Source organism: Diceros bicornis, chromosome 6 (assembly GCF_020826845.1).
Source record: "Diceros bicornis minor isolate mBicDic1 chromosome 6, mDicBic1.mat.cur, whole genome shotgun sequence".
Lineage (NCBI taxonomy): Eukaryota > Metazoa > Chordata > Mammalia > Perissodactyla > Rhinocerotidae > Diceros > Diceros bicornis.
The window spans coordinates 68,303,991-68,318,100 of NC_080745.1; the positions used below are offsets into that span (position 1 = coordinate 68,303,991).

General features: G+C 53.3%; 1 protein-coding gene across 1 annotated transcript; it reads right to left on the reverse strand.

Annotated features, from left to right (window-relative positions):
- Positions 1-1,583: 1,583 nt before the first annotated feature.
- Positions 1,584-4,792, reverse strand: CALHM1 (calcium homeostasis modulator 1). Its single transcript, XM_058543925.1, has 2 exons — positions 4,241-4,792; positions 1,584-2,066 (listed from the first exon to the last, which is right to left on the reverse strand). Exons 1-2 carry the CDS (start codon positions 4,790-4,792, stop codon positions 1,584-1,586), a joined length of 1,035 nt encoding a protein of 344 aa, XP_058399908.1.
- Between the last annotated feature and the right edge of the window lie 9,318 nt (positions 4,793-14,110).

Here is a 14,110-nt window from a genome sequence, read left to right on the forward strand (position 1 = left end):
CTTGGCCCTGTATCCTCCTCCTCGACAAAGGGCTCCATTTCCTGATGTCCCCCTCCTCTTATGTCCAGGGGCAGGGGGAGGTTAAGCCCTCAGTCCAGAAATCCACAAACATGTTAGCACCACGTGCTGAGTGCCCAGCATGGGCCATGTGCTTATCCACTTCACTCATTTAATGCTCACAACTACCCCAGGAGGTAGGTGCCCTCATCCCCATTGTACAGATGAGGAAACTGAAGCACAGAAAAGGAAGCAACTGGCCCAAGAGACACAGTTTGGAAGTGGTAGAGCCAGCATTTGAGCCAGTTCTGTCTCACTCTGGAGTCTTGAGCGGTTTCCACGTAGCTACCTCCCCTCAGCCCCTTCCACCCTCATCTCCACTTCAAGGTAGAGCCTCTTAGACTTTAGAGCTCCCTCCCCAGGGGGTGTGGTCTTTGAGAAAATGGGAAGACTTCTGTTTCTAACTGCTCAAGTCCCGAAGATGGTCTGATTTTCTCCTGAGACCTGGATGGAAGCGGGGTGTCAGGGTGGGCTCCAGAAGCCTTCCATGAGACGTGCTATGGTGTGAATGTGTCCCCTCTAAATTCATATGTTGAATCCTAACCCCTAAAGGTGATGATATTAGGAGGTGGGGCCTTTGGGAGGTGCTTAAGTCGTGAGGGCAGAGCCCTCATGAATGAGATTAGTGACTTATAAAAGAGGCTCCAGAGAGACCCCTAGCCCTTTCTGCCATGTGAGGACACTGAGAAGGCACCGCCTATAAACCAGGAAGAGGGCCTTCACCAGCATGCAACCATGCCAGCACCCTGATCTTGGACTTCCAGCCTCCAGAACTGTGGGAAGTAAGTTGTTGTTTATAACCCACCCGGTCTGTGGCATTTTGTTATAGTAGTCCAAACAGACTAAGACAGGAAGCTTTTTGTGCTTGGTCCTAAATAAATGTGTAGTCCACTTTGACAATTTTTGAGTGGCCTCCATGGTGACCACACATGCTGGCTTCTCTTGAATGGACCTAACCTTTGGCATCTTGTTTTATCACCTGTCACCCCAGGCGTATCCCAACAGGTAAGGTTGGGTGTCATGTCCTTAGGCCCACCTTCGCTCACTCAGCCTAGCTCAGGACAGTGGCCAAAATCAAGGGACTCTTGCTTCATGAGATAGCTGGATGCCCTCCCAGTCCCTTGAGCATAAGGGAATAGAGGTAGTAAAAAGTCACAGACAAGAATGGACACTGGGGCAAGGATGTCTGTAGAACCTGAGAGGAGATAGACAACCAAGGATGAAGTGGCCTGGGAGGGGCTGGGCAGATGGGAGCTTGCCTCCTCCAAGCCAAGTCTGAACCCTCTGACTAATACTGCTCATGGCCCCGCTGCCCCAGGGCCTTCCAGGGCAGTGGCACAGCTGGAGGTCCCCTTCCAGCTCCAAATGTCCGGCCTCAAATGGGCAGGTGAATGCCTGGGCTTGTGGGTCTGCTCCCACAGGGGCCTACTGCCCAGCACCTGCAGCCTTCATTTTTCCATCTGGTTTGGGGGTCTGAGGGTCTGTGGGCTCAGACCCCCATTCCCGCCTCTTCACCTGGCCACGGCTCACACTTTGCTGAAGTAGGTGGCCACCTCCTTGCGTGGAGGCCGAGGTCCCCCTGCAGCCCAGCCGTTGCCCATCAGCGGCTCCTCCTGGCCCAGCCGCAGAGGCGGCTTGCATTTGTGCCAGCTCGTGAGCAGCTTGTTCATGGTGCCTTGATCGGTGATGCCACGCAGCTTCTCCTTCTCCTCCTCAGCACTGTTGGTGGTAGCCGGGGCAGCCGAGCTAGCAGGGGATGTGGCCAGGGCCCCGTGGGCATGACCCAGCTCCAGGTCATGGTTCATGGCCTCAAAGAACTGCTGGATACAGACCTTGGCGAAGGCTTTGGCATGCTCTGTGCACGTCTCATCAAAGAGCTTGCGCTCGATGTCGATATAGTGGGACCAGTACTTGCTTTTGAGGAAGGCGGCCTGCGTGAAGCAGGGCCGCACAGAGCGCACGATGAATGCAAGCAGTGTGGTCAGGAGCACGAAGGACCAGCCCAGGGCCTGCAGGGGAGAGAAGAGAGAGTCAGCCAGACGCTGCCCTCTGGCCTCCTAAGCCTGTCCAGACCCCACAAAGCACTCTCGATGGCAGGGCCTTTAGGGAAAAGAGTACCAACTGGGCAAGTAACTTCACCTCTTGGCCTCCATTTACTCTTCCATAAAACGGGCACAGATATACCCATTTCATGGAAATAAGATCATGTGAGTAAAAGGCCTGCGTGTAGACCTAGCACTTAACACACAGGAGTTAACTGGGCAGACCCCGGATTAGGCTGCCTGGGTTTTGATCCTTTCTCCACTACTTACTAGTTGGCTAGGAGCAAGGTATCTGACTTCTCTGTGCCTCAGTTTCCCCACCCATAAAATGGGGCTAGTGATAGTATCTCTCCCATAGGGTTGTTGTGAGGACTAACTGTGATAAATGTAGCACAGTGCCTGGTACATAGTTAGTGCTTAGTAACTGTTAGCCATTATTATTATGCCAATGGGCCCTCATTGACCATGCCTCTTCCCTCAGGAAGCCTTCCTTGACCTTCTGGGCCATAGTGACCCTTCCTCCTCTGAGTTCTGTACCTCTCCTTTGGCTTTGGTATTGTCTACCTTTCAGTCGCCAGCACTAAATGAGACCTTCTCTGTGTGAGCTCTGAGCTGCGCCCTCAGGGGTCACAGAGACAAATCTGGCAATCACTCAATCTCTGTGTTAAAGAGCACTGGACACTTGGGTCCTAGCTCTGTTCCACCAATAACTCACTGTGGGACGGGGACAGGATGCTTCCCCAACCTGCACTTCAGGGCCAGCCCCAGCTGCACAGAGAAGTGTTTGGCCAGATCAGGATGGGGGACAAGGAGCAAACCCAAACACCAATAATGGGGGCTGGTGGGTAATGGCAGAACAGACACCAAGTGGGGAGCTGCAGAGCATGTGCTTGGTCTTGGGGGGCACCTCCAATGCTCCTTAACGAGGAAATGTGGGCCCTGTGGGGCTGGATTTCCCAATGTTTCAGGTAAAGCTGGAAGTCTGATTTTTATGTGAAAATTTCTGGTTTTTAGATGATGCCAACTAATTCTAAAATTGAATTTCAAAATCAACCTCTGAAGGCCAAATGAAACATGCCTATAGGCCAGGCAGCCTGTCAACTGGGGGCCCTTTTGGCTTACGATGTGATGGTTTAAAGATCAGGTAGAGGGACAGCTGCCCCAGGCCCTGAGCCTGGGACGATGGCATAGGTGCCCACGGGAGAGGAGGTACAGGTTTTGGAAGGAGTGGAGTTCAGATCAGACACAGAGTGTGAGACTCACATGCGGCGTCTGGCGGTGATGCAGGCCTCCCAGGAGAGAGTTCTGGGTTGGAGAGGGGGCGCCTGGGTGTCTGGACTTGCCTGAGCAGAGTGTACATGTTTCTCTAGTTCTTGCAGGGCAGGCCCAGCCCCCTGCCCCTCCCCTGACATGTCCTGGTCCACGGTCTACAAGGGCATGCTGCCCGGGCCAGCCTCCCCTTGCTGCAATGACTATAGGGGAGGCCTGAGGGGCTCCGAGGAGTGAGGGCCCAGAGGGGCAGAGGATGTGGGAGTGGGGCTGGGGAGGACCCGAGCTCTGCATTTCCCCTCAATGGGCCCTCCAACCCTGCCTTTAGGGCACATCCCAGCAGTGCATCCCCCTCACCCAAGCCCTCCCTTCCAGGGCCACCCAGACCCTCAGCTCCTGCTCCCCTAGCAGGATGGCGCCAGCTGGGGGCATTTGCCAGGGAAATGTACCCAAATGGCCCAGCCACCCACCGGCCTCACCACTGCCCAGACCTGGAAGAGGAAAAGGATGCAAATTCCCCTGGGCTTCTGAGCTGGAGCTCAGGATGGAGGAGGTGGGGCTGGCTGAGCCCTTGGGGTCCTCTCTGGGAACCTCAGGACAGGGCACAGGCCTCTGGACCGAGGTAGCCATAGCACTCTCTCCAGGTGGCACTCATCTGAGGGAAGACACACCGCTGTGCCTTCAGAAGCCCTGGCTGCAGTTGGGAAAATATGCCCCTGCCCCACAGAGCTCCGTCTGAGTGGGGAGACCCAGCCTTGTCTGGGCAGCCCTGGTCTTTTGGGGAAACGTGACTGTGCCCTGAGGATGCCCCATTGCTAGAGGGACCCTGGCCTGTGAGGGGAGACCCAGCCCAAGGCCGCCGGCCCCCTCACCTGGGAGATGCAGCGCAGGTAGCGCACGGCCACCTCGCGGGCCAGCAGCCAGTCACCGTCGTAGATCTCGGGGCAGGGCACCCGGGCAAGCAGGCGGGCGAGCTCGGGCGGAGGCAGGCCGGGCGCCAGGCTGCCGTTGCCCAGCACAGTCACCGGCACGGCAGTGCAGAAGGCACAAAGGAAGCACTTGCCATCGAGCAGTGTGACAGCCACCCAGACGACGGGCGCAATGAGGGCGCGCTGGGCCATGGAGCAGAACATGTAGCGCAGCACGGCGGGGTCCTTGGCCCGGCGGCCCGGCGGCCGCTTCCACTCCTCGGCCAGCATGGACACGTTGTTGTTCATGACCAGGCCGAGCAGAAAGAGCACCAGCGGTGGTGCCAGCAGGATGCCAGCACTGTAGGCGGCGTTGTAGCCCGGCAGGCAGGGGCAGTTGAAGTCGAAGGCGGAGTACATCTGGGCGCTGGCCAGCGCCATGATGCCGCAGATGCCGTTCATGAAGGACTCCTGGTTGGACTGCAGGAACTGGAAGATCATCCGGAACTTGTCCATTGTAGCCCCCTCGGGGCCCGGTGGCCTCCTCCCACCTCACCACTGCCTCAAGGATGGTCCCTGCGGCCCACTCCGCACACTGGGTGCCCACCTCATGGCTGAGATGGGCAGAGCTCAGGGTGGTGGCTGAGGTCATTGTCTCTTTGAGGAACTTCTAGTCAGGTGCTGGCTGAGAGGGTGCAGGTTGGCCAATCCCGTGGGTACAGCCAGGGTGCTGCCCCACCCCTCCCCACGCTTCCCGGGTTTCTCTCCACAGCCGCCTCCGGCACTGGGAAGCCATGAAAGCTGCACCTGATGGGGACCCGTTTTCTGTGGGTGTGGGAGGGAAGGAGGGCGGCAGGGAGGGGAAGGAGAGGGCAAGGAGGCTCAGACGCAGCTATAAGACACTGTCTCCAGCAGGGCTGGAGTTTAGGAGAACCTAGGGTTGCTGCAGAGGCCTGAGCTTCTGGACCGTGTCCTCTGGGCTCCTAGGAAGAATGTCGCCCTCCTTCTGCCCTTCCCATTAGGTCTTTCCTCCACGTTGTATCAGGGTTCAAGAGGTCTCCTCCATCAGTTCAGATGGTATGATGATGAAGTGATGGCAGTGATGGTGGCGGCTGTAATGGGGGTGATAATGGTGGAGGGAATGATGCTGCTGGAGGTGAAGGTGATAGAGGTGCTGATGGCAGTGATGGAGATGAAGGCGCTGCTGGTGCTGCTGGTGATGGTGATGGCAATGTTGGTGGTAGGGGTGGTGCTGATGTTGGTGATGGTGATGGTGGTGGTGGTGGTGATGGTGGTGATGATGGCAATAATGATGGTGATGGTGGTGATATTGGTCACAGTGGGGGTGGTGGTGGTGGTGGTGGTGGAGATAGCGCTACTGCGGCATGGCGTGGAGTAAAAAGCCCTGAAGTTGGAGTCAGAGGATTTGGATTTGGGAGGTTGCCACGTCTCCTCCTGCCAGGCAGGGAGCTGCAGCCTGTGAGCATAATGCAGGTACATTTTGGTCTGGTCCACTTGTGTCTCTGTGGGTGCGTCAGTGTGTTTGTGGATTGTGGATGACAAATCCTTTCCTGGCTCCACCTCCTACCTCTACTCCCAGAGAAAAAAAAAATGAAGGGTGGAAAAAAACCAAAAAAAACAAACAAAAAACAAAACAAAAATGAAGGGTGGGGCAGTGGGTTTTCATGCCTGGAGCTCGGGCCTCCAGAGTGTCTGTGGGAACCAGGCCAGGGCCCCTCCATCGGCATGTCAAAGTGGGGAGGAGCTTAACGGGTGCCCTTTGATGCTGCCAGCTTTCCCAGAAGAGCAGGTCAGACCCAGCTCCAACCAGATCACTCCTGTCTGGGGTGAGCGGGTGGGCCTGGGACTGAAGCAGAGCGAGAGCCTGGAAAGGGCGGCTCTAGCAGGCCCTCAGATCAGTGGATCCTGCGTGTGCCCCTGTGAGCTCGCTGTGGCTTTGGGCGTCAGTGTCTGTGTATCTGCATGTGTTCGTGTGACTGCGTGAGTGATCTTGTGTCTCTGTGTCTCTGCATGACCGACAAGAACTGGCACTGACCGGGGCTTCCCCTGGGTCAGGCCCTACACCAGCGCTCTACATGCATCACCTCGTGTAAACTTCCTACAACCTATGGGATAGGTGCCATTATCCCCATTTTACAGAGGTGGGGACTGAGGCTCAGAGAGGTTAAGTTACTAGCTAGAGGTTATGTTAACCGGCTACAAACACAGACTCTTTTACCCACCACACAAGAGGGGCCAAAATAACTGGAATGCCGGGCTTATGGCAAGGAAAGGGGTTTATTTCGGGTGACGTCAGCTGGGAGATGAGAGTAAGCCCTCAAACTTGTCTCCTCGGAAGATGGGAGGCAAGGGTTTTTAAAGGTTGTAAGGAATGTGGCTGCTTGTAGAGAGGGGGAGCCCGTGGCCTTGCTGGTTGGCGCCTTCCCACCTGCCTGCGTTTAGCCTTGTGAAGCTGCTTGCAGGGTGGGGGATGGCGAGATAAGAGAATCCATAGGTGGGTGTCCTTGGTTGTCTGCCTCCATGGTGGATAGTGGATTCTGGTGTCAGGAAGCCAAGGAGTTGGGGTCTGGAAAGCTTCAGTTTCTTGATATTCTCTGGATATCAGTTTCCCTGTAATAAACTTCAAGAACCCATAATTAGAACCAGAGAAGCAGGGAAAGGGGATGGGTGCTTTTGGTTTTAACTCCATATATGCTGGGTTTAATGTCGGGGAACAGACATCAGAGCCAGCATCAGATACACAGCTTGTAGGTGGAGGAGTGGGATTTGAACCCAGGCTAGATGGGAGTAGGGGAGTGGAGGAGGAGGTAGGGAAGTGTTTTCTGGCCTTTCTCCTCCAGCTGAATCAGGTTCTCCTGTTCTACTAGTCCGGGTGGAAACACTAGCGTGTCACAAATAGTTTATAGGTGGAGAAGGATGTCACTACCCTTGGCCCTCAGGCTGGGCCTGGGGCAACTGAAGCCCTTAGGCTGAAGCCCTTAGGCCTCTAGAGGACCCTTGCTGGGGACTCCGCAGAGGGGCACCCACAGGTGGAGAGCAGGATGAGGGAGATCCAGCCAAGGAGTTGTCTGCTCTGGACATTTACTGCAGTGTCTATGTGCATGGCTGACAAGGGTTTTGAGCTGCTGGCAGAGCCTGACACACAGCCCCAGGTGTGGAGCAGTGGGGTGGGGTGGTGCAGGAGCCCAGGAGCCCAGGAGGAGGGTGGCTCTGGAGGCCTCCTGGAATCTCTGTCTTCTATAGGGGACACGGCTCCCTGTTTGTCGCTGATGGCCCTTTTAGTGGCACCCAAGCTGGCTGCAGGGGGCCTGCTCTAACCACGTATACACTCTGCAAATCCTAACTTGGACATTATTTTAAAATGCTTGATATAAAACAAATTGATTGGATTCTAAACACATTCTTCTCATTCTCACAAGAATTTTGGTTACAGTTATTGAAAGGAAATGATGAGTGTCAGAGTCTTTACATATCATTCAAACTGCTGTAAATTTTTGAATGGTTGTAAAAATTAGTTTTAAATTTATCACTTCCTTGGGCCAAGATTTTTTTTTTTTCCCAAAGCCCCAGTAGATAGTTTTATGTTATAGTTGCACATCCTTTTAGTTGCTGTATGTGGGACACGGCCTCAGCATGGCCAGAGAAGTGGTGTGTCAGTGTGTGCCCGAGATCTGAACCCGGGCTGCCAGTAGTGGAGCGCACGCACTTAACTGCTAAGCCACGGGACCAGCCCATTAGGCCAAGATTTTTGTGGGTGGTGTTGATCACACATTTGAAGAGATCATCACTAAAGAGCCTTGAGGGGTGGAGGGTGGGCGAAATGAGTGAAGGGGATGAAAAGTTACAAACTTCCAGTTATAAAATAAACAACTCCTGGGGATGTAATGTACAGCACGATGACCCTAGTTAACAATACTGTTTGTATATTTGAAAGTTGCTAAGAGAGTAATCTTAAAAGTTCTCTTCACAAGAAAAAAATGGTAACTATGTGTGGTGGTGGATGTTAACTAGACTTATTGTGGTGATCATCTTGCAATATATACATATATAGATTCACAATGTCATGCACCTGAAACTGATACAATGTTATATGTCAATTATATCTCAATTAAAAAAAAAGCCTTGACTAGGAATTGCTGTGGTCATTTCATGCAAAAAATCTGATGTTAAAAAGTTGTGCTCACGGAAGCAAGCTCAAGTTTCTCATTTTGAGAAGTCTGGGAGATTTCATCTGGATGTTTTATACCAATTCGGTATTTAATATCTTTCCTAATGCTTTGTACTACATCTTTCTTATCATAATTATATAAGATAAAGAAGATGTAATTGTTTTTTTCTGCCAGGCTCTATGAAGATGTCTCCAAATCCCCTCAGTTTGCCCCAGTGTCATGTACCAATGTCATCAACGTCTCCATGCCCCGGGATGTGAAGAAGGTTAGGAAGCTCTGCCTCTGAAGGACGGAGGGGCAGGGGCGGGTGCCTGTGAGGGAGAAGGCGGCCCTGGCCTCTTGAGCACCAGGTAAGGCCAGAGCTGTGTCAGTCACCACAGAGGGGACACAAGGCTGCCTGGGGGAGACTCCTAAGCCATCACCCCTTTACTTGGCTGTCCCCCTCCTATAATACCATCCGCCCTCACTCTGCCCACCCAAATCCACTTCAAGGCCCTGCCCATTCGCTTATTGTTTCTTTCACCGAACAGTCAAGTTTTTTTTCTTAGCAAGAAACCATGTCACAGAATGGTTAAGAACAACCCAGCCAATGACCTGCGTTCAGGTCTCAACCCTGCCACATACCATTGGGACCTTGGGCAAGTAATTTAACCTCTGGATGCCACAGTCTTCTCATCCGGGAAGTGGGGAGAATAGAAGAGCTAACCTCTCCGGCTGTCATGAGGAGTCAGGGAGATGCTGCAGGGAAAGAGTTTAGCGCAGGGCCAGGCCCACAGTGTGCTCTCAGTAAATGGCCATTATCACCTGTAATAGTAATAATTCCCGTCTCTGCACCTGTGCGTTAGTAGCCCATTTTGAACATTTGTATTAGTTTCTTATTACTGCTGTAGAAAATTACCACAAATTTAGTGGCTTGACACAAGTTCATTCTCTCATAGTTCTGGGGGGTCTGGAGTCTGAAACGGGTCACAATAGGCTAAAAATCAAGGGGTGGCAGGCTGTGTTCTAGGGGAGAATCCACTTCCTGGCCTTCTGCAGTGTCTAGAGGACATGCACGTTCCCTGGCTCGTGGCCCCATGTCGCTCCAACCTCTGCCTCTGCAGTCATGTCTCCTTCAGGGACTCAGACCCTCCTGTCTCCCTCTTATAAGGACTTATGATTACACGGGGCCCACCGGGCTAATCCAGGATAGTCTCCCCATATCAAGATTTTTAACGTAATCACATCTGCAAAGTCCCTTGTGCAGGTAAAACACTCTCAGTCTCCAGAGTTCAGGAGGGGGCCTCTGGGGTCCCGTTATTCCGTCTACTCCTGTAGGGTCTTCGGCAGCAGCTAGCAGTGCTCTTCTCCGCCCCTCCCCCGTAAGTCCTGGAGTGTGACTTGTGACTTGGTGTAAATAGAAAGCAGGATGTCATGACTCCACTCAAACTTCTCCCTGCGTTGGCGGCAAACTCAGCCACAGCCGCCACTGTGGGATGTGCCCTGGCCCTTCACTTCCTGCGCTCAGGAGTGTTGTCCTGGCACCCACCCCCCCCCCGGGGCTGGTGAGTCCCCCCGGGCTTGGAGGAGTTAAGAGCGCCATGAAAAGTAGCATGCAAAGGGGGCCTCTGGGGAGCAGGTGCCGTACCTTTAGGAAAATTCCCGATTTGCGTAGGAGAGCACGAGTGTGTGGTGCTCCAGCGGGCACTGTCCTCAGCCAGCAGCTGTGGGAGCACCCAGAGAACAGGGCAGTGGAGGAGGCAGGAGCAGTCAGTGAGAGGAGGCTGCTGAGGCAGCTTGAGTATTGTCAGGCTGTGTTACCAGAGGTATGAGGTCTTTACCTAAGAAGGATATAGTGCTATTCTTTTATGCATCGGCCAAACTGTATTGGGAGGTTGCATATTGTGGCAAAAAAAGGTAGCACTCACCAAATATTCCATGGGCTTCCTAACAATTCCCAGCCCCTGTCCCAGTTAGGTCGGGGCCATGCAATTGCGTTCTGGCAGAGAACTCCCCACCTCTTACCACCCTCCCTGCTCTTTCTCTTCCCTGCCTCTCGGACCCTGGACGCCAGTGAAACAGGTGCCTCTGTGCCACGCATCCCCATCAGCACTCACCTCTACATTCAAAGGCTGTTCACAGCACACCTGAGACATTTGGCCCGAGGCAAGCTGGAGGTGCTCCAGTTAGCACCCCAACCAATGACAGTCGAAGATTGGTGATAAACACTCCACCTACCTCCACCCTGGGTTGACTGACTTCGGGTGCGGGCTCCCAGAGTGGCCCACAGCGGCAATTGGCTGGCTCCGCACCCTTTACTGGCTTCCTTCCCTTTCCTTCCCCTGTTCCTTCCTGGTGTTTCCTGGGAGCAACTTCCACATAAACTACTTGCACTCACTCCCTTGTCTCAGGATCTGGGGAATACCCTGTGTCTGGTTGGTGGGTCCCACCATGGGGGATCCTCCAATGGCTGGGTCCTCAGGTGACCAGAGGAGCCTCCCTCTGCCGTTTACCTCAGACTTTGCCTGAGTGAGAAATAGATCTTTGTTGTGTCAAGGTGCTGACATTTTGGGTTTATTTTGACTGCATTTATTTTTACAACCCCGTCTAACCTGACTAATTCAGCGTGGTCTGCTCTGTGGGTTACATTTTAAGCTGGACGCTGACAAACAAGAGCACCCAGAGTCCATTCCACCACCTAAATCTCTCTGATCTGCACTTCTCTCCATCTCCACCCCAACCCGGGCTCCGTCAGCTCTTGCCTGCCTCCTGCACTTTACACTGGTCCCCATCAAGCTATGGCCAGGCTGCGGACAGTGTCACCTTTTAAAAGCAGACATCTGATTAAATTACCACATACTTAATTTCCTCTGGTCGCTAAAGTCCAAAACCCTTAACAGGGCCTATATGGCCGTGTGAGAGCTGACCCTGGCGCCACTCTCCTCCCGAAGTCACCTCTCCAGCTCACTTGCCAGTTTTCAGTTCTTCAAACAGGATAAACCCCTTTCCATCCCTTTGCACATGCTTTGCACATTCCTAGAATGCTTCTCCCCCTATGCTTCCCTTGAGAAATTCCTGTTCATCCTTAAGATCTCAGCTTAATGGTCCCTTCTTTAGAGAAGCTCCTGAACCCTCAGGCTGATACAGATTCCCTAGCCCCCAATTGTACTTCCCCTTCACAGCACTGGTTGCAGTTTCAGTGGCTTGTGTGGGAGGGGTGTGTTTGTTTAATATCTGGGGCTCCTGTTGGACGACAAGAGCTGAAGGTCCCCATCTGTTTTGTTCACTGCTATGTTCCCAGTACTCAGTACAGTGTGCCTGGTTTATTTTTAAATTTTTAAATTTTTTGTGAGGAAGATCAGCCCCGAGCTAACATCCATGCCAATCCTCCTCTTTTTGCTGAGGAAGACTGGCTCTGAGCTAACATCTATTGCCAAGCCTCCTCCTTTTTTCCCCCAAAGCCCCAGTAGATAGTTGTATGTCACAGTTGCACATCCTTCTAGTTGCTGTATGTGGGACGCGGCCTCAGCATGGCCGGAGAAGCGGTGCATCGGTGTGCGCCCGGGATCCGAACCCGGGCCGCCAGTAGCGGAGCGCGCGCATTTAACCGCTAAGCCACAGGGCCGGCCCCACAGTGTGCCTGGTTTAGTAGATGCTCAGTGAGTAAGTGCTGAGTGGATGAATACATGAATAAGTGAATAAAGGAGAAAAGAGAGCCTTGGACCAAGATAAATGTGTGAGGACACAGGAACTCAGTCACAAATAGAAGACAGTCCTCGCCACCCTGGCTCTCGGCTTGCCTCCAGGGTTAGGTTCTGTGAGCAGAGTGGGGAGGGATAAGAGCAGTTCCTCCTTTAGGTGAAGGTGGGTGGGTGGGAAGGGTGGGCAGGAAGGGCTGGTGCTCATGGAAAGCTCACTGCCATGGGAACAGCCACCAGCACACCAGTGTCACTCTGCTCTGCTACCATTTGCCACCCCAGACCATCTCCCATTGCTCTTCTTTAGACCCTCAGGGGTACTTTCCCCCTCATACAGCCCCCTCTGCCCTCCCCCTGCCAGAGCTGATCAAGCAGAGGCAAAGAAAGGTCATTTCATTTGGCCTCAAAGGGTTGGGCAGAGCTGAGAGAACTCCCTCATCTTCTACAAGACCCTAGAAGTGGAGGCATGTTAGTGTAGACAAGAGTCCTCTGCTCCCCTTGTAGTCTTTGGGTCCTGGTGCCCTTCCTTATACAGGGATGCTGAAGGTCCCTCCCACATCAATATCCTAAATTGGGACAGGTTCCAAACCTCCCACCCTTCCTTTATAACCCTGGGTGGGGCAGGTGCCCAGGGATTTATATGAATCCTACAGAAACCCACCTATCTGCTTCGCTGGGACTACCTCCCTGGGCAGTTGCCAATAAGCAATGATTCTCTCTCAGTCCTCCCCCTCCTGGGTCTCTCTGAAGCTCTGGATTTATTGCTCATCCTTCCTCCATCTTGAAATTCACTGCTCCCTGGCATTCTTCTGGGCTCTTCGCCTCTGTGATTGCTCCTCTTGCTCCTCCAAAAGTCTAAAGGTCTTGGTCCTTCCTCTTCTCCCTCAAGCCTCTCTCTTGCTGGCCCTATCCATTCCTGCAGCTTCAGGCATCACTGTCATGTGGATGAACCCCAAGTATCACCCCTCCTCCTGACCTTGCCTGCAAGCACTTTCCTCTCACTCCAATTGCAGGATAAAGTCAAAGTCTTGAGCTAAACCCTCAAGGCTCCTGCCATCTTCCCCTTCTCATGCAGAACTGCAGCTGCCCAGGCTGTATGAGACGGGGGACTTACACAGCCAAAGCCACACTTCCAGTACACTTCTGCCTTGTCCAGCTCCCACTGTCTCTCACAAAAGAGGCCCTATGTGTAGGTGGGGTCAGGAGGGCTATCACCCAGAGTTGGCTGAGACTTGGGGAGTGAGCTTGGCAATGCACAGCTGCTCTCTTGGGAGGGGAGGGTATTTAGGAGCAGGTGGAAGCCTCCCACCTGTGTCTCTCACTCCCAGATGGGGTGGCGTGTGTTGCTCCAGGCACTGTCACTGCACAAAGGGCATGATCTGCTCTCTGTGAGACAAAAGCCAATCATCAAGAGGCAAAATGGTAGAAAAGAAAGGGCAGTTTATTACAGCTTGCTAGCAAGGGGGAAGATGGCCGACTAATGTCTCAAAGAACCATCTTATAGAACAAAGACTACAGGCCAGTTATATAGAGGGCTGGTCTCCGGGTAGGGGAGGCATCTGGTCCCACGGTGGGGGCATCCATCTGATTACTGGGTGGAGGCATCTGGTCTGGGTGGGGGGGGGCGCGTCTTAGTTCCTGGCAGTCTTTTGTTTCACTTGATATGCATCAGAGACTGGAGCAACGCCCTATACTCTGATTTTTCAGTTGGCATTGATGATGGCTATCATCATAGAGTCTCTGCCCGGGGGTCATCACATTCCTAAGGAACTCAAAAGAACAAAGTTATCAACTTATAGCAGCTGGGAGGGGCCATAAAGTCCAGAGTTAGTCAGAGGTCATTCCAAGTCACAACATGGTTTCCCCTCTACAATATGGCTTCCCTTATGTCAACCCTGTATTGAGCTGGTATCAGCATCTCCCTCTCATGGCACGTGAATGAATAGTGGTATGGGTGGACGATGGCA